Below are 24,020 nucleotides of genomic sequence, written 5' to 3' on the forward strand. Positions count from 1 at the left end.
AAAACCGGCAGAGAAACACGGAAAAGGAAGATATGGCTGCAATAAAAGAGATCAGCAGCGTGGAGAGATCTCAGTTACAGAGAGGATGACGTCGACTAAATCAGCTCGCAGTTGTTGGCATCATCCGAGGAAACGCCATTAATTAGTCTGACCGTTTAAATCTGCAAGACAGATCTGAACGGCGTCCAAAGATAAAAACATTTAAGACAAATAAGGACGGCCATCCATCTCTTGTTTAAAGTGAATCCTTTAAACACTCAGACGGTCATTTCTTGATGTTCTGCATAATATGCATCCACCCTGGGAGCTTTAATGAAAAAGAAATAAGGTTTGGGGTAATTTTTCATCAATTTCTTGTGTTTTCGGAGTATTTTTTTCTATCATTTTGGAAAAAGACAAAACAAAAGTTGAATTTCTTTCCTTTATAGACACTCTTCTCAAGAAATTTCAGGATGTTTATCATATTTTGTGAAAAGATAATTCCTTAAATGCGAACTTTTTTGCACCAAAACAACAGAGAAATGTGGAGTTGTGGTTATTTACAGGTTTTAATGCTGTAATTTTACTGATCCGACCCGCTGGAGATCAAACTGGGCTGAATGTGGAACCTGAACTAAACCCGTTTTTTTGTGTCACAGAAGACATTTCTTCATGATTGTTCTGTTTCCATGGAGGTGCAGGACTTTATGTTGAGCTAATAGTGAGGACAAAACACAAAAAAAATGCTTGAAATTCAGAGAGTTTAATCAGAATTGGGTAAAGCCCTGATGTGCACCCCCTGTCAAAAGTTTTGAGACGGATTCTCATTTATTTGAATGAGAAAGTGTCTCAAAACTTTTGACAGGGGGCGTACACACGCACCTAAACAACCTGAACCAAAATGATGGGGGGGAAAAAAAGCGCACAAAAACATGTTGAACCGTCTAAAAATGATCGAAAATTGATGCAAAAACGACCCCAAGCCTTTCCATTAAAGCCCCCAGGGAGCAGAGCATGACATCATGAAATTATGCTCCAAGCATTGGGAGGATTCGCTTTAAATAAGAGCAGGACAGCCTCTTTTTGGAAGACTAGCGCGCACTTTATTCTCCTAATGCCTCTCGTGGGCCTTTGAGTGGCTGTGAGTGCCAAGCCGGTGTCTCCTTGATCAATGCGCTGCTGCGAAAATTCTCCAAAAGTAACCGAATAACGCAGTTCGCTAATGCTTAAAGTGCACTAATGGACTGCAGAAACATCCCCTCCCCTCGCACGCTCTGCCTCCCGGTTCCCGTTTGATTCATTTCAACACCAATTCAATTTTTTTGCCTTTCAAGTCTGGATTTCTTTCAAGTTTACGAGTTCAAATGAAGCCTTTTGTTTCTCGTGAAGGGAAGCAGAGGCTTCAAACGCACCAACGGAATTTAGCTTTTTTTGTTCTGCTGTCGGCTCTTTGAATCACATTTCTAATTAACCACTCGTGATTCATAATGACAGCCGACCAATCATCGGTCTCCATTATCTCTGACCAACGGGGGCTCACCGTTAACTCGGACTAAAAGCATGCGGTCACACAGATCGGACGGTCGATCGCTGCACTCTGGAAACGTCTCCGGAGTTTCTGTTGGTGAAAACGATCCACTGCTCTGACAATAATAATCGGCTTAGAATTTACAAAAAAATCTCTTTTACTAAGAATTAGGGTCAGTCAGCAGCGCTTTCCACACAATTATCTGAAGAAGTCGGCATGTTCTCATCAATCTACGGCAACATTTTTAATCAAAGTTATGTTTTGTTTGACCAGCAAGTATCTTCTGGCTGGAAATGACTTAAACAAGGGACAAAATCCACTAAAATATTGCTTTTTTAAACTAATAGTCTCAAAATTGCTCCACATCTTCCTCAGTAATGAGTATCAAAGTCTTTATTTTCCTCCACATTCCAACAAATTTATACATTTTTTCCAGCATAAAAGTCACCACTGCACAGCTCTTGAACATTTGCAATGATTTAGAAGCTGCATTTCAAGGAGTATGATTATTTTTAAAGACATTTCTCTCATTGCCACTAGATAAGTTTCCACGCACGCTGATGGCATATTTCTACACATTTATGAGAATCTTTCTTTTGTACTCTAGTTCTCAACATATTTTGGAGACATTTGCAGGATTTAAACATTTTATTCCAGCCTAAAAGCCGCCACTGCACAGCTCTTAAACATTTGAAATGATGTAGAATCTGTATTTTGTTACAAATCTGCAACATTTTCAAAGAGTATAAATCATGTAGCTTCAGTGAAACTGTAACAAAACTGTTTTATGTCATGTTGGTCAAATAAAATTCACTATAAATTAAAACTGGCCATGGGGGTGATTAATTCTGGGCACTTCCTGGCTTTTTTTCCATTCATCATTGGCCCGAATCCTTCATTTTTTCACCCCAAACCACTCTTCAGCTAAAGTGACATCACATGAAGTAAATTATCAGACTTCACTCGGATTTCTCTTAAACTTCAAACCTTTTTTTCCCCGATGGAAGCTGTGCGGTATCACAGCTTCAAAGCGACTTTAAAGCTACGACTTCAGTGAAATCTGTGCTTTTATTTCCTAAAGAAATCTTGAAACGGCGACTAAGACAAAAATAATAACTGTTGCTGGAGCTCTTTATGCACATGTGAAGTGAGCGGAACTCGCAGCTGTGTGGGAACAAACTGCTCTTTAAAAAGCTGAAATTATTCATTCCAGACTGCTTTCAGATAAAATGTCATAACTTTTTCCACCATGCCAGCGCCGGCAGGGCTCCGGTGGCCACTCGCAGTCCAATCTTGTGCTTTTATGCAAATCACAGAGCCGAGCTGGAAATACCGGACGCCTGACACGCCGATAACCACCTGAACAAGCACTCGAGAATTTACATTTCTGCCGAGACGTTATCAGGACGGAGAGAGCCCCGATTGTTCCCACGCCGGGAAATAAAGAGAAAAGGAACGAACGCGAGGAAAACGTGTCGGACTCTCATCGTTGTTCGGCCTTAAACACAATCGTTCACTAATTTGTGGCTCGAATGGATTGTAATGCATCATCTTCAGTGTTAACGCTGCTCTGATGACGATAAATCTGCTTTAAATCACCGAAACATCTCATTACTGCTCAGGTTTATTTCATTTACTAAAGGTAAAGGTTGGACTATGTAGCTTTCGGGAATTAAATGAAATTAAAAAGAATTAAGACATTGTAAAACAGGTCATGTTGCAAAATACTGTAAAAAGCCTGAATCCAGTAGTTCATGATAAAGACATATTAACCCTCTAAACCCTAAACAGAGTCATGGAATTTTTAAAAAAATGCTAAAATTGCACTATTTATCTGAAAAATAAACTGTAAAAACAGAAATAATCCTGGGATTTTTATCTTGCTGACGGTCCTTGAACTAATCATTTGTGATGTGCAGTTCCAAAGGAAAAATTAACTAAATTTAAGCTAAAAATCAACTTTAGCGAATAAAGGGGAATTTTAACTAATATAGAGCAACTTCTATAAAGCAACTTAACCCAATATAGAGGAACTTCAGATAATATAAAGCAACTTCAAGCAATATAGAGCAACTTTAACCAATACAGAGCAACTTTAACTAATATAGAGCAACTTTAACTAATATAGAGCAGCGTTAACTAATAAAGAGGAAGGAATCAAGGCAGGAAGGAAGGAAGGGAAATGGAAACTAAGAAAGAAAGGGAGGAAGGAAATGTTAATGCTGAGCGAAAATCGCACTATTTATCTGAAAAATAAACTGTAAAAACGGAAATAATCCTGAGATTTTTATCTTTCTGATGGTACTTGAACTAATCATTTGTGACGTGCAGTTCCAATGAAAAAATTAACTAAATCTAAGCTTAAAATCATGATTTTCACAATTTAGTTAAGTAGATTTACCTCTAACTTGCAGACAGACGTGCATTAAGCGCCTAATTCTACTTCTAGCTCCTGGTTTAATCACCAGTTTCACCTTCTGAAGCCCAAAACCTGTCAGCAAGTTTGAAAAAGCATGTGACCCTCATCAAAAGTACAACATTTATCGAAAGAAGAAATTATGAAAACAGAAATTGCCACATTTCCAACTCTTCTATGGTCCTTGAACACATCATGTGAAACATGCCACTCTGTAAAACACAATCTAACCTTCAGATTGTGATATTTACTCCAAAAAATTTGTCCAAAAACGAACAACTTGTGCCAGATTCTGTTAAAAACTAACAACGGTACCATGAGACCAACAGTTGCATGAGTATTCAGCTGAACTGCAGGCAGTGTTTCCAAAGAAAGGATGCAATCATGGAAAGAAATTAGAAAGACAGAGCAAAATAAAACATGTTTGATCAATAAAATAATTGCAGCATGGCTCAGAAACAGTGAACAGAGGAGCAGGTTGTTGAGAGACACATTTAGCATGGAGAAACATCTTTCTAGAGGAGGAATCAAAGACATTCTGCCTGTCTCAATTTACTTTAAAAAAAACTGTTTACACTCAACAGATTCTGTAAAAACCCCAAAATTCTACAGTCATTGGTGCAACGGAGAAGCTATGACGGAGTAATCTGGGACTAACTTTAATGTGACAAAAAATCCTATTCCAGTGACTCAAAATTACCCAAAGTGACAGGAAAAAAGTGTCCAAAAAGACATATATTCGCCAAAAATGAGTGAAAAATGATCCAAAAATGATCCCAAATCCTGTTCAAAACTCAGCCACAATGATCATTGGAGGAAAATCAAAGCTACTGGATGAGTAAAATAAATGCAGCATGGCTCAGAAACGGTGAACAGAGGAGCAAGCTGATGGAAGATTTATCGAGGAAGAAATTCTGAACGTCTTATTTTGAAATTCGCCAAAAATAAATCCGTTTATACTCAACAGATTCTGCAAAAAACTAAAAATTCTGCAATCCTTGGTGCAACTGAGAAGCTACGAGGGATTCAGCTGCAACAGACAGTCACATGATAAAAATTCAGACAGCTTTGAGCTGAACTACAGGCAGCGTTTGCTCTGAGACGATAGGAAAATTATCTACAGTACAAAACCGTAGAGCCACCGTTTAACACCGTTTTCTAATTTCTGTACTTCTCTCTCCTTCTTCATGGTTGTTCTGTTTCCTTAGAGGTGCAGAACTTGAAAAATGACCCAAAAGTGAGGAAAAATTAGACCTAAATCAATGACAGAGCAGCATTTTCTTGTTAAAGTTTCCATTTTTTTAGCCGGGAGTTTAACGTTCCAGTTTGCCGGATGAAACATGCAGGAAACCAAGCCTGCAGTGTGAGCGGCTGACGGAGCACAAAACCACAACGTTCTCGCTGCAGATCAAACATCTCGGCTGTCAGCTCCTCGTCTCCTTCCTCCGTCACTGAGAAAACCCTTTGAAAACGCCCTTTCTGCTGGATTTACCTCCCGAGTGGCAGCAGAAATTCATCCTGGGCTCCTGTTTACACCCACATGGCAGCCAGGAAAGCAGAACCTGTGGTGATTAATCAATGAAATGATCAAGGTAGCAGCTTCTAAAATGTGAATACTCTGTCGTTCTTCCTTGCTGTGACAGTGAACTCGTCATTTTTGCATCAGTAATCTGCAGGATTTGACCTTCCCAACAACACTGGCTGATTGTTTTCTCACTGCCACTTCAAAGCACAAACACAATCTTGAACTTCCAGCAGTTTTAACCCTAATTAAAGCTGTGTCTGGTTTGAATTTCCTCTCAACTCATTGTTAGAGATACACTACCATTCAAAAGTTTGGGGTCATTTAGAAATGTCCTTATTTCTGAAAGGACGGCAGCTTTTTTTTCCAATGAAGATGACATTAAATGAATGATAAATCCAGTATTGTTAATGCGGTAAACGACTATTGTAGCTGGAAATGGCAGATTTTTAATGGAATATCTCCATAGGGGTACAGAGGAACATTTCCAGCAACCATCACTCCTGTGTTCTGATGCTACATTGTGTTAGCTAATGGTGCTGAAAGGCTCATTGATGGTTAGAAAACCCTTGTGCAGTTATGTTAGCACATGGATAAAAGTGGGAGTTTAATGGAAAATATGGAATCATCTGGATGAACCCAAACTTTTGAAAGATGGTGTAGGTCAACTTGAACTCCTTTAGGGGAATTTTAACTAATGTACAGCAACTTTAGCTAGTATAGAGCAACTTTAATATATAGCAACTTTAATATAGAGCAACTTTAACTAATATAGAGCAACTTTAGCTAATATAAAGCAACTTTAGCTAATATAGAGCAAGTTACAATTCTACAATTTCATTTAGCAGACGCTTTTGTCCAAAGCGATGCACAACACAAAGCAAGAATTCAGACATAAGGAAAAACCTTAAGTTACGGTAATGTAGAGCAAATTAAGCTAATATAGAGCAACTTTAGCTAATAAAGAGGAAATTTAACTAATATAGAGCGACTTTGATGAATGCAGAACAACTTTTACAGAGCACCGTAAGCTAACAGAGCAACTTAAGATAATATAGAGGATGATATAGAGCAACTAAAATATAGAGCAACTTAAGCTAATATAGAACAACTTTAGCTAATACAGAGCAACGTTGGCCAAGACAGAGCAACGTTAGCCGATACAGAGCAACGTTAGCCGATACAGAGCAACGTTAGCCGATACGGAGCAACGTTAGCCGATACGGAGCAACGTTAGCCGACACGGAGCAACGTTAGCGAATAAAGGGGAATTTTAAGTAATATAGAGCAACTTTTATAAAGCAACTTAAGCTAATATAGAGGAACTTCAGATAATATAAAGCAACTTTAGCTAATATAAAGCAAGTTACGGTAATGTGGAGCAAATTAAGCTAATATAGAGCAACTTTAGCTAATAAAGAGGAATTTGAACTCATATAGAGCGACTTCGACGAATACACAGCAGCTTTTACAGAGCAACGTAAGCTAACAGAGCAACTTAAGCTAATATAGAGGAACTTTAGCTAACAGACCAATTTTAGTTCATATACAGCAACTTCAAGATAGAGCAACTTAAGCTAATATTGAGCAACTTAAGCTAATATAGAACAACTTAAGCTAATACAGAACAACGTTAGCTAAAACAGAGCAACTTTAGCTAATATAGAGCAACGTTAGCTAATATGGAGCAACTTTAGCTAATATAAAGCAACTTCAATATTGAGCAACTTTAGCTAATATATAACAACTTTAGCTAATAAATAGCAACTTCAGCTAATAAAGGGGAATTTTAACTAATATAGAGGAACTTTTATAAAGCAACTTAAGCTAATATAGAGGAACTTCAGATAATATAAAGCAACTTCAAGCAATATAGAGCAACTTTAACCAATATAGAGCAGCGATAACTAATAAAGAGGAAGGAATCAAGAAAGGAAGGAAGGAAGGGAAATTGAAACTAAGAAAGGAAGGAAGGAAGGAAGGAAATTTTAATGCTGAGCTAATCCAGATCAATATTTAACTCTATGCAGAGGCCTGTCTGATCTGCGTCCAAATTGTCGACATGATGCCGTCGTCTTCCTGCGTCTCCGGACAGAAACCAGAGGCCTCAGGTGCGTTCAACTGCAGCCAATTAGCCGCATTAATGAGCGTCTTGGTTCAAAGATTCACTTTCAGCCAATAACAACCATAAAAAGCGCGGACGAAACACACAAACACGACCTCCTGTTTACGGCAGAAACATTCAATCTGCGACGCTTTTACGCTTCACGCTGTCCATTTTGCCGTTTGTCATCTCGCTAATGCGATGCTAGCACGTTTGTTTTCATCTGCAGCCGTTAGCCGTCGATGCACGTTGACCATTTACGGAGCCGAATGAGGGCCCTAAACCACCCATCATCCATCTAACTGCATTTTACTGTAACGCTGCCGTGTTTTCTTCACATCACAGCTGGATCAGAGCTGAGACAGAGGATCAATAAGTAGAAGGCGAGAGCTGATAGGCCGCTGATCGGTCTGTAGAGGGAACCTTCACTGATAAGACGTCGGGTTCCGTCGTCCTCCATGTGGCTGCTGCACGTGACGGGAACCCCGCAGAAGAAGAGGAAGAGGAAAAGATGAAGCGCCGCTCGGTTAATCTACGTGAGAAATAATTCCCTGTGACTAAATGAGCATTTGGGGAGGAGACCGTCGAGGTTTTGGGTGGGAATCGCAGCAGGATGAGGTTGGATTTAACCCAGAATCACTTCCAGTAACGACTTCACGAGGACGCTGATAATTTCTTCTTTCCTCCGTGCAGCGGCTGACAGCTTTATGAATAATTCTGGTTCACAGCTTGTTTTATGTCATTTCTTTCTTTCATTTTTCCACACTGTAGCCGCGGAAGTTGGCGTAAATCCAGAAACACGGCGACGGCGCGATCAAAGTTTTTAACCCTCTTAGCTCCAAAACACACCAGCAGGTTTTAAAGGCTTTGCTTTTCATGAAATCTCTAAAACGACTGCTTATAAGACACAGGATCTGTAAAAGAAACGCTTGATTTTCAACTTTCCAACGGTCTTTGAACTACTCATGAGAGAAAGAAGAAGGAAGGAAGGAAGGAAGGAAAGAAAGAAAGAAGGAAAGAAAAATAAGGAAGGAATAGAAATAAAAGGAAATGGAACGAATGAAAGAAGTAAGGAAGGAAGGAAAATAAAAGAAGGAAATGAAAGGAAGGAAGAAGTAAATGAAAGAAAGAATGAAAGAAGGAAAGAAAGGAGGAAAGAAGGAAGGAAAGAAAGAAGGAAAGAGAAAGAAAGAAAGAAAGAGAAATAGAAGGGAAATATGACCAGAAAAGAAGAATGATAAAGAAAGAAAGAATATAAGAAAGAATGGATAATGAAAAAGAAATAATAGAAAACTGACATCAGAATGTTGTTTTTTCAGCTTTTAGCAAACAACATTTTGTTTGTTTATACATTTATTACACATTAATGAACCCTAGCTAGCTGCTAGCTCTGTTAGCTGCTAGCTCTGTTAGCGGCTAGCTCTGTTAGCCGCTAGCTCTGTTAGCCGTGTGGTGTCTTCAGGGGTGCATCAGCGTTCCCATCGACCTCAGCGCTACAGACGATCACTTTACTCCCTCCAAATAACCAGGTCAGGTTTAGACGGAAAAACTAATCCATTGTCGTACATAAAAAGAGTAGATCTGTCTGTGTCATAATAAAACCAGAGCCGGTTCTTTGTGTTGAAGCTGCAGGATCAGATTACACCGATAAGCCACAACATTAAAATCACCTGCTGCCAAACAGCCGCTCCTTTATTTTATCACCCACAGACATAATAATAGACGTGGTATTTTGATGTCTGGTTCTTATATTGACTGAGATAGAAGCATAAACGGAGTAAAGTTCACCTGAAGATGACCTGTAGATTTAGCATTAGCATCAACAACAATAATGAGCATTTCCTTAATATTTGGGAGCATGCACAAAGTTTTTAAGGTTTTGAAAAAATTCTGACCTCAAGGTGGAGAAAAAAATAAATTCTCAACCAGATTAAAGTGATTTATTACAAGATAAATAACGTTTTAAATCAATTTGGCACGGAAATTATAGTTTATATGCACATTTAAAGGTTTATCCATTGAAATACGGCGAAATATGAATTACTGTCAATGCTGGTGATGTTTTTATCCTAAATATAAAGGCTAATATAGAAAATCTGCAAATATTATCATGTAAAATCATGAAACAAATAGATAACTTGGACTGTTTTGATTTAAAATAAGATGGCTAACCTTTGTGTTAACTAAGATACGAGCAGAATAATACATTCATGACAAATTCTAATGAAATCAGGTTGATTTATTTCGTTTAAATGACTAATTCTTTCATAATTAGAAGCATGAATGTAGCTTTTTAAGGATCTAAAAGCATCACAGTGGAAAAATTGTACTATACTACAAGTTAAATGTCATTCTAACTTAATTCAATGTGGAAATTCTGGATTATATAATGCACCTTTAAAGATTTATCTATATAAACAAGACAAAATATGAAGGAACTGTCAATGCTGGTGATGAAACTTTCCTAAATATGACGGCTAATACAGAAAATCTGCAAATATCATGTAAAATCATGAAATATGTGGACTATTTTGATCTAAAAATAAGATTTCTAGTCCTCATATTGACTAAGATAAGAGCGTAAGAGTAAAGGTGGTGAAATTCTTCTGAAGACGACCTGTGGGGCTCATAGATTTAGCATTAGCATCAATAGAAATGCAGAATCAACAACAATAACAACAGACTTTGGCCTCCTGGAGTGTTTCTGGCTGCGTTTCATTACATGCATGTTGGTTTTATCTGCAGCACCTGCCCGTCTCCATGCATGAGTGTCTGCTTTTTATTGTCGGACGGCTCGAATGCAAACAGAAATGAAAGGCCGTGTTCAATAAAGATGTGCGATTGCGCCGCTCTGCTGGAGCGCTGTGGCCGTCGTGTAACAGGATATTACACACGTCTGTACGTATTTATATGCTGTGTGTGTCCATATAGACAGAGGCCGCTCCTCCCTCCACGCTTTCATGTCTCTCTCTGTGTTTACCACCATCACTATGCCTCTTTGTCTTCCTCCTCTCCTCCGTCATTATCACAGATTAGATCTGCCTCCTTCTCCTCCGCTGGGCAGCAATTCAATTTAGTTTCCTCCACATCCTCCTCTCCTCCCTCGTGATTCGGCTTCTCACCTTCTTAACTCCTCCTAAAACCCTCCTGCTCCTCTTCTTTTGTTTATTTATTTCCTGCCCTTTTATCTCGTCCTCTTTCCACAACTTTTCTCTCCCCGGCCGATCCGTCAGGGGACGACCCAAACTAATTGTGCTCAGCGTGAAACGAGGGAAAACAAAATATCCAGACAATCATCGCGGATTACAAATATTTCCCCTCTTCACTGAGAAGAGAGCCTCTTATGAACTACAGGCAACAATAATCTCATTAAAACGCTCATTCTTCTCCGCATAAAGCCGCATAAAGGCCGGATTCTCTGTAGAGACACTATAGATATGTTGAAGTGAGAGCATTTATGGATATCTTTAACCAGAATTCTGACAGTTTAGAATGAAATTGTTGATAAAAAAAACAGTGTGAAAAATAGATTTGTAACAAAAAGTTGATCTAAAATATTCTCTTTGACCAACTGAATTGTAAATATCTGCAGTAAAGAGATTTTTCCTGAAAAATACCTGCCAGGTGAGGTGGGATGGAGCCAAAACAGGAAGTTTTTAAGGACTTAACGGCGATTAAATGTTGTTTTAAATCAATTATTGTACACATTTTGGCTTATATTACATATAATCATCAAAACAATGTTTGCAACTTTAAAGATTTATCAGTAAATCAGGTTTTTTAATCTGCAGTCATGCATTTAATTCACTGCTTCCTACTCAAAAACTGTAATTAGAGACAAAAATATCAAAAGTTGCATCATTTAACCTGGAAAACTGATCTGAAATGTTCTTTTTGGCTGTGTTAATCACAAATATCTGCCTGATGAGGATGGACTAAACCAAAAATGTAAAGTTTTTAAGGACTTAAAAGTGGAGATAAATTAATTTATCGCATATCACAGGACATAGCTTTGATCTACCCACTCTTTAGGAAAACCGTTTGATGCTGTAAATGACAGAAACAAGACACAAAACGTCAAAACCGAGACACAAAATGACAGAAATGAGAAAACGACAAAAGCAAGACGTAAAATGACAAAATACAGACACAAAACGACAACAACAATAAAAAATACAGACACAAAATGACAAAAACAAGACAGAAAAAGACAAAAATAATAAAAAAGACAGACAGAAAAAGACAAAAACAAGACACAAAACGTTAAAAAAGACGCAAAATGACAAAAGCAAGACGTAAAATGACAAAATACAGACACAAAACGACAAAAAAATAAAGACAAAAACAAGACACAAAAAGACAAAAACAATAAAAAAGACAGACAGAAAATGACAATAAGACACAAAACGTCAAAACAAGACACAAAACGTCAAAAAAAGACGCAAAACGACAAAAACAAGACACAAAATGACAAAAACAAGACAGAAAAAGACAAAAACAAGACAAAACGTCAAAAATGAGGCGCAAAACGACAAAAGCAAGACGTAAAATGACAAAATACAGACACAAAACGACAAAAAAATAAAGACACAAACAAGACACAAAAAGACACAAACAAGACAAAAAGACACAAAATGACAAAAACAAGACAGAAAAAGACAAAAACAAGACAAAACGTCAAAAATGACATGCAAAACGACAAAAGCAAGACGTAAAATGACAAAATACAGACAAAACAACGAAAAAATATAGACAAAAACAAGACAGAAAAAGACACAAACAAAACAAAATGTCAAAAAAGATGCAAAATGACAAAAGCAAGACAAAATGACAAATGAGACAAAAACGACACAAAATGACAGAAACGAGACACAAAATTTGAACAGCGACTATGCTATCGAGGAAATTCAACTTTCCTTTTATTATTTATGATATCTGGCCATCACAGCACAGAAGACCTTTCTGAGTTCCCTCTCCTTCATTCCGTTCCCATAGAGCTGCAGGACTTTGGATTGCAGTGAAAAACGAACCACAGCGAGTGAAAATGTGAGCAGAACGACAAAGAAAACACCTGCTCTGTGTTTTACCTGAACCTCCCGAGCGTGGTAGGCTATGATGAGGCCCAGCAGGATGACGGTGGACAGGCTGATCAGACACTTCAGGGCCAGAGAATACATGGAGCTCTGCAGGGAGGAAACCACATGCAATGAGAAAGGAGCAGCACTAGTACAACTCACAACTCAGTAAAGCTGCAAAAAGCCGTTTTTCTGTTTCTTATATTGCGTATTTGTGTTAAAAAAATGCAAGAATTGACACCAGATTACCTGAAAATGTCTATTTGGAAAGACTTAATTGCTCTGGAACGTCATCTGCATTGGAAATAATGTTAAAAAACTATTCTAAAAGAGCTTTCTCGTACGTTAAAACACCAGCAAAATAGTGTTTTGGTTTGCTCTTCATGTGCTGTTGATTTAAATGGTCAAACATATTAGCTGTGCTGCCTCATTTGGAACCTGTTTTTGGTCTAAATTATCCTTTTTGGAGCTAACATATTCCCATACAACTGACTGGACCTGCAGGTTTAAAGCCAAAACGATAATTGCAAGTATTTTGATCACTACTGAAGTCATGATTAGCTTATTAAACACACTTATTCATTGATTTTAGAATAAAACTAGTTATATTTTTCACAGAAGTGCACCGATTTTGCTTCATGTTGCGCTAAGTTTCTCCAAATGTGCTAAATATGCATTCAAATATGCTTTTAATTATATTAACCTAAAACTAATCCTGCAAATTTAAAGCTAAAATCACAATCATAATTATTTTAAACACTGCTGAAGTCATGTTAAGCCAATTTTTCATATTTATTCATTGATTTTTAGATTAAAACTTGTTATATTTCCAACAAAAAAGCACTGATTTTACTGCATGTTGTGCTAAACTCCTGCTCGTTCACCAATTTGCATCAAAAAAGGCTCAAAATAATCTTCACCTGCATCTTCTAGAGGAAAACTATAAATAAAATTGCACCCAAAACACCTAATTTGCTGAAAATCTGCACATCAACGGACACAACATTGCAGGTAGAAGCTCGCTGTGCACGGAGAAGCTTCTAGTCTCCATCAGTTCCTGCAGCAGCTCAGACGACCGTGAGACCAAAACAAACTTTAAAAAAAAATAAATCAAGATGTTCTAATGTCAGATTTAACTGAGGTGAAGATAATTATTTGATCTACATGCGCTGTTTTGTGCAGTGGAGCGTTTTAAACGTCGATATCACATCGATCGTGTTCATTTAACTGAGAAGCCAAATTGATGTGAAACAATAATGCGGCTCGACAACTGAGATTAGCATTCAGAGAACAATGAAGCAACAATAAGACGTAAAAATTCGATCTCTCTTTATTCAGGGCTCTGCCAGAATAACGTGTTCGGCCCGGGCGCCGAGTTTCGAACGGTTGCAGCCGTCGATATCGCTCTGCAGCCGAGCCTCCAGTCCTCCGCCCGTCTGCTTTCACAGGGTTTCTAATCAATGCACCGGGGAACTTCCGATCAATACGACTCATAGCACTTCAGCGGCTTCTTTAACCCGCTCGCCTCGACAGCACAGCAACACTTCCTCAACTCATCGAGTGTGCACAAACAAGACGCACGCCCGACCCACAAGGAGAGATTAGAGCGTATCTGGGCGACTTGTTAGCGGTTAGCTGGTGAGTTTGTGTAGTGAATTATATGGAAATATTCCAGGTGAATGTGATTTTAATTCCTGTTTTGATGCAGATTTAGTGAATTAGGAATTTAGCACAACATGCATTAAAATCTGGTCTCTTTTTAATAAAAATATAACTATTTCTAATCTTAAATCAACCAATGAGTGATGAATAGGCTAGATCTGAAGGAGACTAGAAGCTTCTCCGTGCACAGCGAGCTTCTACCTGCATGTTGTGTCTGTTGATGTGCAGATTCTCAGTAAATTAGGTGTTTTAGGTGCAATTTTTTTTTCACAGTTTCCCTCTAGAAGATGCAGGTGAAGATTATTTTAAGCCTTTTTTATGTAAACTGGTAAATGAGCAGGAATTTAGCACAACATGCAGCACAATTTGCGTTCTTTTGTTAAAAACATAGCTAGATTTATTCTAAAATCAATGAATAAATGTGATAAATAGGCTTATGACCTCAGTAGTGATTAAACTTATTGTGATTGTGGCTTTACTTTTGGCTTTTTTTGTTTTGGTTTTTTTTTTGGTTTTTTTCTCTTCTGTAAAAGCCCTTCTAGGGACGGACTTTGCAAATTAGCTCTGGCTATAAATGTTATAGTGTTATACATGTTTATTGTATACACTGGTCCCTATTAAATAAACTATAAATAAATAAACTTGCAGGTTTAGTTTGTTAAATGGAAATATTTCAGGTCTGACTTGTTAACAGATGAATATTAAAGACATAATTTTAGCTCTGGTTGATGTTTGTTCTCCATTTTAAACCTCAGAACCTAAAAACCCCTTGTTAAATCAAACATTGCCAAAATTAAACTATTTATCAGCCAGAAACTACAAAAACCAAAAAAATGTTCAATTTTCAGATACTGTTCATGAATTAGCCACATGGAAATTTCACCAGGTCTCAGCCTAAAGTTGCAATATCCCATGAAAATCAATTTTATTTAAAAATCTGCCAAAAATACACCGTCTGTAATATCCAGATTGTGTAATTAAACAAAAATTCTGCATTGTTCAGTGCATTTAAAAAGCCATGAATGACTCAACTGTGACTGATGTTCATGTGACAAAAATTCAGAGAGTTTTCAGGTGAACTGCAGGCAGTGTTTACATGGAGCATGGCTCAGAAACAGAAAACAATGAAACATCTTTCTATCTAATCTAATCTAATTTAGCTAATGTGCAGATCAGAGTGAAAAAAAAGGATTTAAAGAGGCTGGAAAAGAGAAATCATTGTTTTCAGTATTGGTAACACATTTTGTACACGTAGATTCCAGGTTGTTCGGTTTTTGTAAAATAAATATTCAAGCAAATTTCACTTTAGCTACGATTTATCACATTCTGACTGTGTCATACTGAGACATTTTTGAGTTCTCTTTACTTGTAGAAATGGCTGCTCTGTTTTCATAGAGGTGATGTGAAAAATGCAACAGGAGCAAGGGGAAAAAAATGCCCAGAAATTGCTTTTTTTTGTGTCATTTTTTGAGCCTCACTCTGTTGGTATCAGCCTACAGCTGCACGTTCTGTACCATTCAGAGGGTTACACGAGTCCACAGAGTATTTCAAACTGTTGGTAACCATAGCAACAACAGCGATGCCTCACGTCGTCGGGTAACTGACTGGGGGAACTTTTCTGACCGACTACAACAGAAATATCATTAACCGTCCAAACGGGTTCATTCTTGGCTTCCAAAGCATTCTGGTGCTCAGACAAAGGAGGGATTCCAGTGAAGGACACACCAGTTCCTCTTAGTTTTATCCTTTTTAGTCATGAATCAGGTTCAAAGAGGCTCTGTATGACAAGCAGGTTTAACATTTAATAGCAAGACTGGATCTGTGCTGCAGAAATCTGGAGCTCAAATAGTAAAAAATAAGATTTCAGAACTTCACATCAACATTCTTTAAAGACAAATGATGTTTTTTCCTATGAATGATGTCCACACTGCAAAAACGCAAAATCTTACCAAGTCTGTTTGTCTTATTTTTAGTCCAAATGTCTCATCCCACTTGATTTAAGATAAATTATCTTAACAAGAGACATTTCAGCAGACGGAGGGACTTGTTTTAAGACAATGCATCTTAAATATCTTTAGTCAAACAATCTTGAAATTATCTTGTTGTGAGTTGAATTTTACAAGGAAACTAAAATTTTAAAAATGTGGGAAAAATTATATTTTCACACTGAAAACTTCCACATTTTCAAATTTTTTGGGGGAAATTTTTGAACATTTTTCGGTGAAAAAAAAAAAGTTAAAAAAGTTTCTTTAAGAACATTCGGGGGGGGAAGGGGGGGGGGAATCAGCGAATTTCATGGGATTTTGGTTGATTTTTTCCCCAGATGTTCTTAAAGAAAATATTAGAACTTCTACTGATATACATATGGAATCCCTTTAGATATTTTTAGGATTTTTTTGAAGATTTTTATTCATTTTTACAATTTATGCATTTTTTTAGTTCTTAATTTTTATTTCTTGGCAAATTTGGGATTTTTTAAATAAAACTTTTAAGGAATTTTCTTCCTGAAGATTTTGCAAATTTTTATAAATTTGGGGATTTTTTTTTTTTTTTTTCCCAGACAAGGGAACGATATTTTTTGGTACCACAAATGAGGACAACAGGAGGGTTAAGACACCTAACTTAACAATCCTGGTAAAATAAAGCTTAAAACAAGTTTTCCAGCTAATTTTAAGATCTCAATATTCTAAATATCACATCTTATTTCAAGAAATCTTACAAAGCCATTTTTCACTTGTGCTACTGGCAGATTTTTCACTTACTTCAAGGTAAAAGTTCTTTGAAATAATTTTTTTTCTTGTTTTGAGAGGAGCTTTTTTCCAGTGTACAAACAGCTGAATTCTGACTCGTCCTTTTCTAGTTCAAGATATCTGCTATTCTACATCTAAAGACATGAAGCTCTGGATCTGCACAAACTCTTTGCCAAAGACCTCTTTCTGATTCCTTGCATTTTCTAATCATCTTATCCACCAGAACAGCAACTTTTGTGCAGAAATTCACATTTATCAGATGCTGTATTCTACTTTTCTGAGTTGCTAACTTTTAGTGGAGACATTTTGCAGCAAAATGACACTTTAAAAATGATAGCAAGAACATCTGGAGTTCAATTAGTAAAAAAGAAGATTTCAATTTAGTAAATTTCCGTCACAAATCTCTAAAAAAAAAAAATTCTTGTTCCGCACAAACCATTTTCCGATGATGTCTTTCTGTTTCACGGCATTTTGAACAATGTGATCCGCCAAATTTTGCCAAGAAACTCACATTTCTCAGCTGATATATTCTACTTTTTTGAGTTGCTGGACATGTTGCAGCAGCACAAACATTTTTACTCACAGGATAAATTCTCGTAACTTCACAGATTTCAACGTTTCATCCTCTCGCTCCGCTACAACAACGAGGTTTCTGGTGTTAAATGCAGCTTTTCAGCACAGATGCCGACACCAACAGGCAAAACTTTTACCCCCCCGATGCTTCCATCTTCCACCATGATCGGCTCAACACTTTGTTTATCCACTTCTTGGGTTTATGGCTAAAATTCCTCTTCGGGGCCACTCGGACGGCTTCATTTCATGCGGTGATTTTTATATTTGCAGCCACGGTCAGTGATTTTAATCCAGTCCAGAGAGGGCATTTTTTCACCCCCCGCTCAGGAATAATTACAGCTGAAATTACCCCACTGCTTTTTTGGCTTTAGAGTGGAGAAAGTTAGAAAATGAAAGGAACCGACATGTGGAAAGGAAGTAAATTAAAGGCAGTGGTGGAGCTGCAGCCCAGAAGCTCATTAATAACCTGCTGTAATGTTTATATCATGCAGGGGCTGTGATTCTGCTCAAAACGGGTTTCGGTTTATATTTTTGTCGTAGTGCATCTATTAATGTACAACCAACCATCATTAGACTACTTTGAGAGTAAGTTTGAGAAAATATGTGATGCTTTTCAGGCAAATATCTGTATTTTTATGCAGAATTATGGAAGTTTATTGCGTTCTTTTAGCTCAGATTATCAGGTTTTGTCTGCTCGACCATCTCTGGTTTGCTTAAATCGTGATTATCACGAGTTTTTGTGATTTAAAATGGTATCTGTGACACTTCTGATTGACATACACCCCCTGTCAAAAGTTTTGAGACACTTTCTCATTCAAATAAATGAGAACCTGTCTCAAAACTTTTGACAAGGGGTGTATATATTTTTGGGGACAATTTAATTTAAAAAACTGACCATCAACCCACTTTCATCAGGTTCTCATGATGAAATTTGAGGCTGTTTCATCATCAATATCTCAGGAACGAGTACAAATGCAAATCGAAGCCCAAAAAACCCCAAAAACACAAATATTTCCTCTAAAGTCGGCAGATTTTTTTAGACATTGATTTTAGACATGGAGACATACTGGGAATCTACAATAACCATGAGGAAAATTTGATCTTCCACCTGCATTTGCAATGTTAATCTCATTCAAGTCTGGTTTATTTTATCAAAAATAATCCAAAATAACGCCTAAACGTTAGAGTAATCAATTAAAGTAAATATGATGTGAAGCAAAGCTACCACGGCTACATAGCATCACCTCTCAACAGATCGTATTTAGAATGAAAATATTTGAGGATAATGTTGCCGTTATTATACATTTTCTATTGCTGACAGGTGACAAATTAAAGGAAAAACCAACAAAGCTTCTTAGTAAGTTGCTGAGCCACCGTTCAGCACCAGAACAGCTTCAGTGCTTCTTGGTATCGATCCTTCAAAGCCTCTGCTGGACTGATGATGATGGAGAATGACGTCCAACGCTCTAATCTCAGAGGTGGTAGGTTTAGATGTGGTGACAGTGGAGGCCACAGCCCATAATTTCTAGCATTTTGCAGCTCGTCAAAGCGTTCAGTGAACCCCGGCGCCCTTTGGATTGGACTGGACCCTCCCATCAGGACAGAGCTGCTTCATCACAGGATGAAGGTGATCAGTCAGAACAGCGCTGCATTGATTCTCCGCTCTGAGACGACCAGTGAACCCAAATCATGTCGGCAGAAAAAAAAAAACAACCCCGGAGTCTAACTGAGGGTTAAAGGGTTCAGGGCTTTCTGTTAGTTTGTCAGTCTGCATAGCTGGAGTTCTGATTGTCTGCTCTGAAAACGTTCCCAGCTCGGTTAGTCGCATATCGTACAAGTTTCTAAATCAAGATCCAATAATCAGTGAAGGTTTGGAGATGCAAGAAAGCAAATAAAATCTAATGAAATGGTAAAAGCTGCAACGACATTTAAGGTGTGTTGGTTCATTTTGCGTTGGCTCATGCATCCAGATTATTTCCACCTTAAAAGCTGCTGGAAAAAGGACATAAATAACTGATGTCCATGCTAACAGAATCTCAGATTGTTAGCCATGTTCCTGTAAAGATTCTTCTTCTATTAGGCATCCAAACAATATGGGCTCATTCAGACTTCATAGCAAAATAATCAAGTACGAATGTGGTTTTCATAGCACATGCTTGTCCTGAATATGAATAAAAGCTCTCTAAAATTAGAAATAGTGAATAATAAGTTGATCAAACAAGCCCAAAATTAATTCATTTTCTAGTTTTTCGTAAATGTATAGAAATACGTCATCAGCATATGTGGAAACCGTCTGGTGTCAATGAGGGAAATACCTAAAAATAGTTACATTCTCTGAAATTGTTGCCAAATCTTGAGAAAAATGCAGATTCTATATCATTTGAAAAGTTCAAGAGCCATGCCTTGGTGACTCTGATGCTGGAAAAAATATAAATTTTGCAAATGTCTCCAAAATATGTTGAGAACCGGAGAGCAAGAGGCAGTTTTTCCTCAATGTATAGAAATATGTCATCAGCGTACGTGGAAACTATCCAGTGCTCATGAGAGACACGTCTAAAAATAGTTATAATCCTTGAAATTGTGACAAAATCTTGAGAAAAGCAGATTCTATATCATTTGAAATGCTCAAGAGCTGTGCAAAAAAATATAAATTCTGCAAATGTCTCCAAAATATGTTAAGAACGAGAGAGCAAAATAAAGTTTTTCTTCAGTGTATAGAAATATGTCATCAGAGTACGTGGAAATCATCTGGTGTCAATGAGGAAAATACCTAAAAATAGTTACATTCCCCGAAATTGTTGCCAAATCTTGAGAAAATGAAGATTCTATATCATTTGAAAAGTTCAAGAGCCATGCCTTGGTGACTCTGCTGCTGGAAAAAATATATAAATTCTGCAAATGTCTCCAAAACATGTTGAGAACCGGAGAGCAAGAAGCAGTTTTTCTTCAGTGTAGAGAAATATGTCATCAGCGTACGTCGAAACCGTCTAGTGTCAATGAGAGAAACGTCTAAAAATAGACTCCGAGAAATTGATGACCAACAGGTTTCTTCTGGTTGGAAATGACAATTACTTGACAAAAGACAGTAAAACATTGAGTTAGAGATGTTAGTTTTAACTATTCCTATGTTAATCGTTACTGTTTTACTAAAAATGCAGTGTCCAGTGTCATTCATATTCCCTTAAATTTTTGAGAACATGCAGCTTTTATTTCATTCCAAATGTTCCTGGTAGTTTCCACCATGTTCTAGATGTTCTAATGGCTGAGAACATTTGGTGCAGTAGCTATTTAATAGTCTAATGCAAGTCATGGCTACAATCGAGGAGCTTTATCCATACAAATTCACTATAAATCAACATTTTTCACTGAATAATAATGAATAATTTTGGCCTCGGTTCGACTCATCCTACGAGTCTCAAACAAAACTGGCTTCGTTCTGTGTTTTGTTTTCCCACTAAATGGATTCATTTGTCCACATCAGCTCAAGGCCTCCTCTTTGAATTGCAGAATATGAAAAACAAAAAAACACAACACTCCCAAGTACATTCGCTGAGAAGAGCGAGGTCGCAGCCCGACGCTCAGACCGATGCTTTTCACATCGCATCCATCAGCCGCCGAGCGGGAAGCGGCGACGCGTTCGTCACCAAACGCCCGTCTTAATCCGAGCGTGCACCGAGAGTCCGCACACATATTACTCAGCCTTTCCCTCCGTGACGTTATTAAGCAGAATGCACATCGCATTTTGGCTTCATGAATATATATTGCGAGTCAGCCTCCTGGAAAATGGAGTGTGTTAGTGTGTTATCATGTTTATTTAGGGTCTCTGTAGATGCGTCGTGGCCTTAATGGTTATTAATTCAACATCAAACAAACACTCAGAATCTCACACACACAGTCGGGTTTGTTAATCCTCGCTGACGCCTTTCTTTCCCTCTATAATTAGCTCCATCTCAGGCCCTTTACTCTCCACACACACAGACATTTCTCGCTGCTATCAGTGTGGTTATGGGCCACTGAGCAACGCTGGGAAAATACCAACCAGCTTTGTGATTTCAGAGAAATCTCGCCCAAAGCTCCGGCTGTCTTTTTTTTTTTTTTCTTCCTTCTTTCTTGGTCTTTATTTGCTCACTTGTCCTGTCTCGGTTTCTTTCTCTACAGCTAACATCTCATTTGTACTCAGTGAAGCAAACCAGGTGCTGAAGGAAGCCCAGACCGTCGCGCTAATGAGGAAAAATGCAGCTTTGGTGTCGACTTTTGGCAGCAGGTCTGCTTAAGCACAACTAGCGAGCTCAAATGTGACTTTTGCTTGGAGTTTATGGCTTCTCTCCATACATTTACCTCCAGCTGTCTGTCACTTTCCTCATCGCTCTGTCAGGAACCTTTTGTTTCTGCTTCAGCTACTTTAACTGCACGGTGAGTAACTCGGCTATGAGGGAGACGTACGACCATACATGCTCCACTTGTGATAGTTTGGGTTCTTTATGCTGCAACCACCGCCGAGCCTCCGTCGTAATTGACTTAAAAATGATTCCGACTCAAACTTGCCAAAAATGAATTTAAGCATGTCCAAAATGCACCACAAATGTCCTAAATGACTCAAAAATTGGTCAAACTGACTCAAAAATGGACTTAACAGACTCAAACTCGCCAATATTGAATTGAAATATGTCCAAAATGAACCCAAAATCTCCAAAATAACTCTAAAATGGTCCAAAATGACTCAAAAATTGCTCTACCAGACTCAAACTTGACAAAATCGAGTTGAAATATCTTCAAAATGCAACGAAACAGCTCTAAATGATGTGACAATTGCTCAGAATGACACAATAATTGGTGAAAATGACTCAAAATTTGCCCTACTGGATCAAACTTGCAAAAATTTAATTTAAACACATTCAAAATGCACCAAAAATGTCCAAAATAACTCTAAAATGGTCAAAAATGACTCAAAAATTGCTCTACCAGACTCAAACTTGACAAAATTGAGTTGAAACTTATCCAAAATGCAACAAAAATGTCCTAAATGACTCAACAATTGGTAGAAATGACTCAAAAATGGACCTAACAGACTAAAGCTTGCCAACTTTGAATTGAAATATGTCCGAAATACACCAAGAATGTCCGAAATAACTCTAAAATGGTCCAAAATGACTCAAAAATTGCCCTAACAGACTCAAATTTGACAAAATTGAGTTGAAACATCTCCAAAATGTAACAAAAATGTCCTAAATGACTCAGAAATTGTCCCAACAGACTCAAACTTGCTAAAATTGAGTAGCAACATCTCCACAATGTAACAAAAATAGACCTTAACGACTTCCAATTGCCCAAAATGACAAAAAAAATTACATTTTATTTTTGTGCTCCCGTCTCGGTTTCTTTCTCTACAGCTAACATCTCATTTGCACTCAGTGAAGTAAACCAGCTAAGTTCTTTACATTTGCCTCCAGCCGTCTGTTACTTTCCTCATCGCTCTGTCAGGAACCTTTTGTTTCTGCTTCGGTTTCTTTAACTCTAACTCTGCGGTGATGGAGTCATACGTTCATACATGCTCCACTTGTGTTAATTTAGGCTTCTTTACACCGCGAACACCGCCGAGCCTCCATCGTAATTGGCTGGCAGGGGTCCATTAGTTCCCCGCTAGCGTTACGCCTCTACTGCAACTCTGATTCAAGCCAATTACCTCGGCAGCGTTGAACTCCAGATAAAGATGAAAATGCTGAAGTGAGAACATGCAGAGGCGGACATGGCAACTCTTACGCACAAATGTGAGGTTTCTGTACAGCGAAACTGCAGATCTAACGTGTTTTCAGGCAACTTTCTGCTGGATTAGGTGTATTTACGATGTATAATCAACATATCTTTGCTGTTTATTTCATTATTATTGCTGTTTCTTATATGAAATAGGGACGAACTTGACATTTTGGCAACTCAAAAAATGGAGGAGAATCTTCAAAAACATGTTATAAAAGTTATATTTTAGCTCAAACTGGACCATTTTCTTGAATGGAGCCAAGTATCCTGGGCACCGAGACCTAAGCAAGTTTCTAACAAGAAGACATGGTCATCAATATCCCCCGCCACATATGATGTCTATGAGTCTACATCCAAAATAGTGATCAAGGGCCATAACTCTGTTAAATATTATCGCACAGGTCTCATTTTCGAACTTGATCAAGGTGTCCATGGTGTGAAGCTACACACTAAATTTCGTAATCCTAGCTGTAACAGTTTCCGAGAAAAGCTGTCCCCTTCATGTCGGATGGACGGACACACGGACGGACGGAGGCCAAACCTATATCCTCCTTTTCCACTTTGTGGAGGCGGGGGATAAAAAGTATTTTTCAGTGTAGAAGTGTCAAGTAGTTTCAGGACCAAAACCAAGCCAAACACCAAAAGAAAACCTTGAGT

The 24,020-nt window shown here is 37.9% G+C and overlaps 1 protein-coding gene across 5 annotated transcripts in view; it reads right to left on the reverse strand.

Annotated features, from left to right (window-relative positions):
• The window catches only part of kcnn3 (potassium intermediate/small conductance calcium-activated channel, subfamily N, member 3), a 103,893-nt gene that overhangs the window by 61,274 nt on the left and 18,599 nt on the right, over positions 1-24,020 (reverse strand). For all 5 annotated transcript variants that reach the window (XR_007945465.1, XM_022199472.2, XM_051956953.1 and 2 more), the window contains exon 3: positions 12,637-12,732. Coding sequence is in view for 4 of the 5 variants with exons in the window: in XM_022199472.2 (XP_022055164.2) it covers positions 12,637-12,732 (96 nt within the window). In the remaining variant the exon portion in view is untranslated. The remainder of the gene's footprint in view (positions 1-12,636; positions 12,733-24,020) is intronic.

The sequence above is a fragment of the Acanthochromis polyacanthus genome, chromosome 12 (assembly GCF_021347895.1).
Source record: "Acanthochromis polyacanthus isolate Apoly-LR-REF ecotype Palm Island chromosome 12, KAUST_Apoly_ChrSc, whole genome shotgun sequence".
NCBI classification, from domain to species: domain Eukaryota; kingdom Metazoa; phylum Chordata; class Actinopteri; family Pomacentridae; genus Acanthochromis; species Acanthochromis polyacanthus.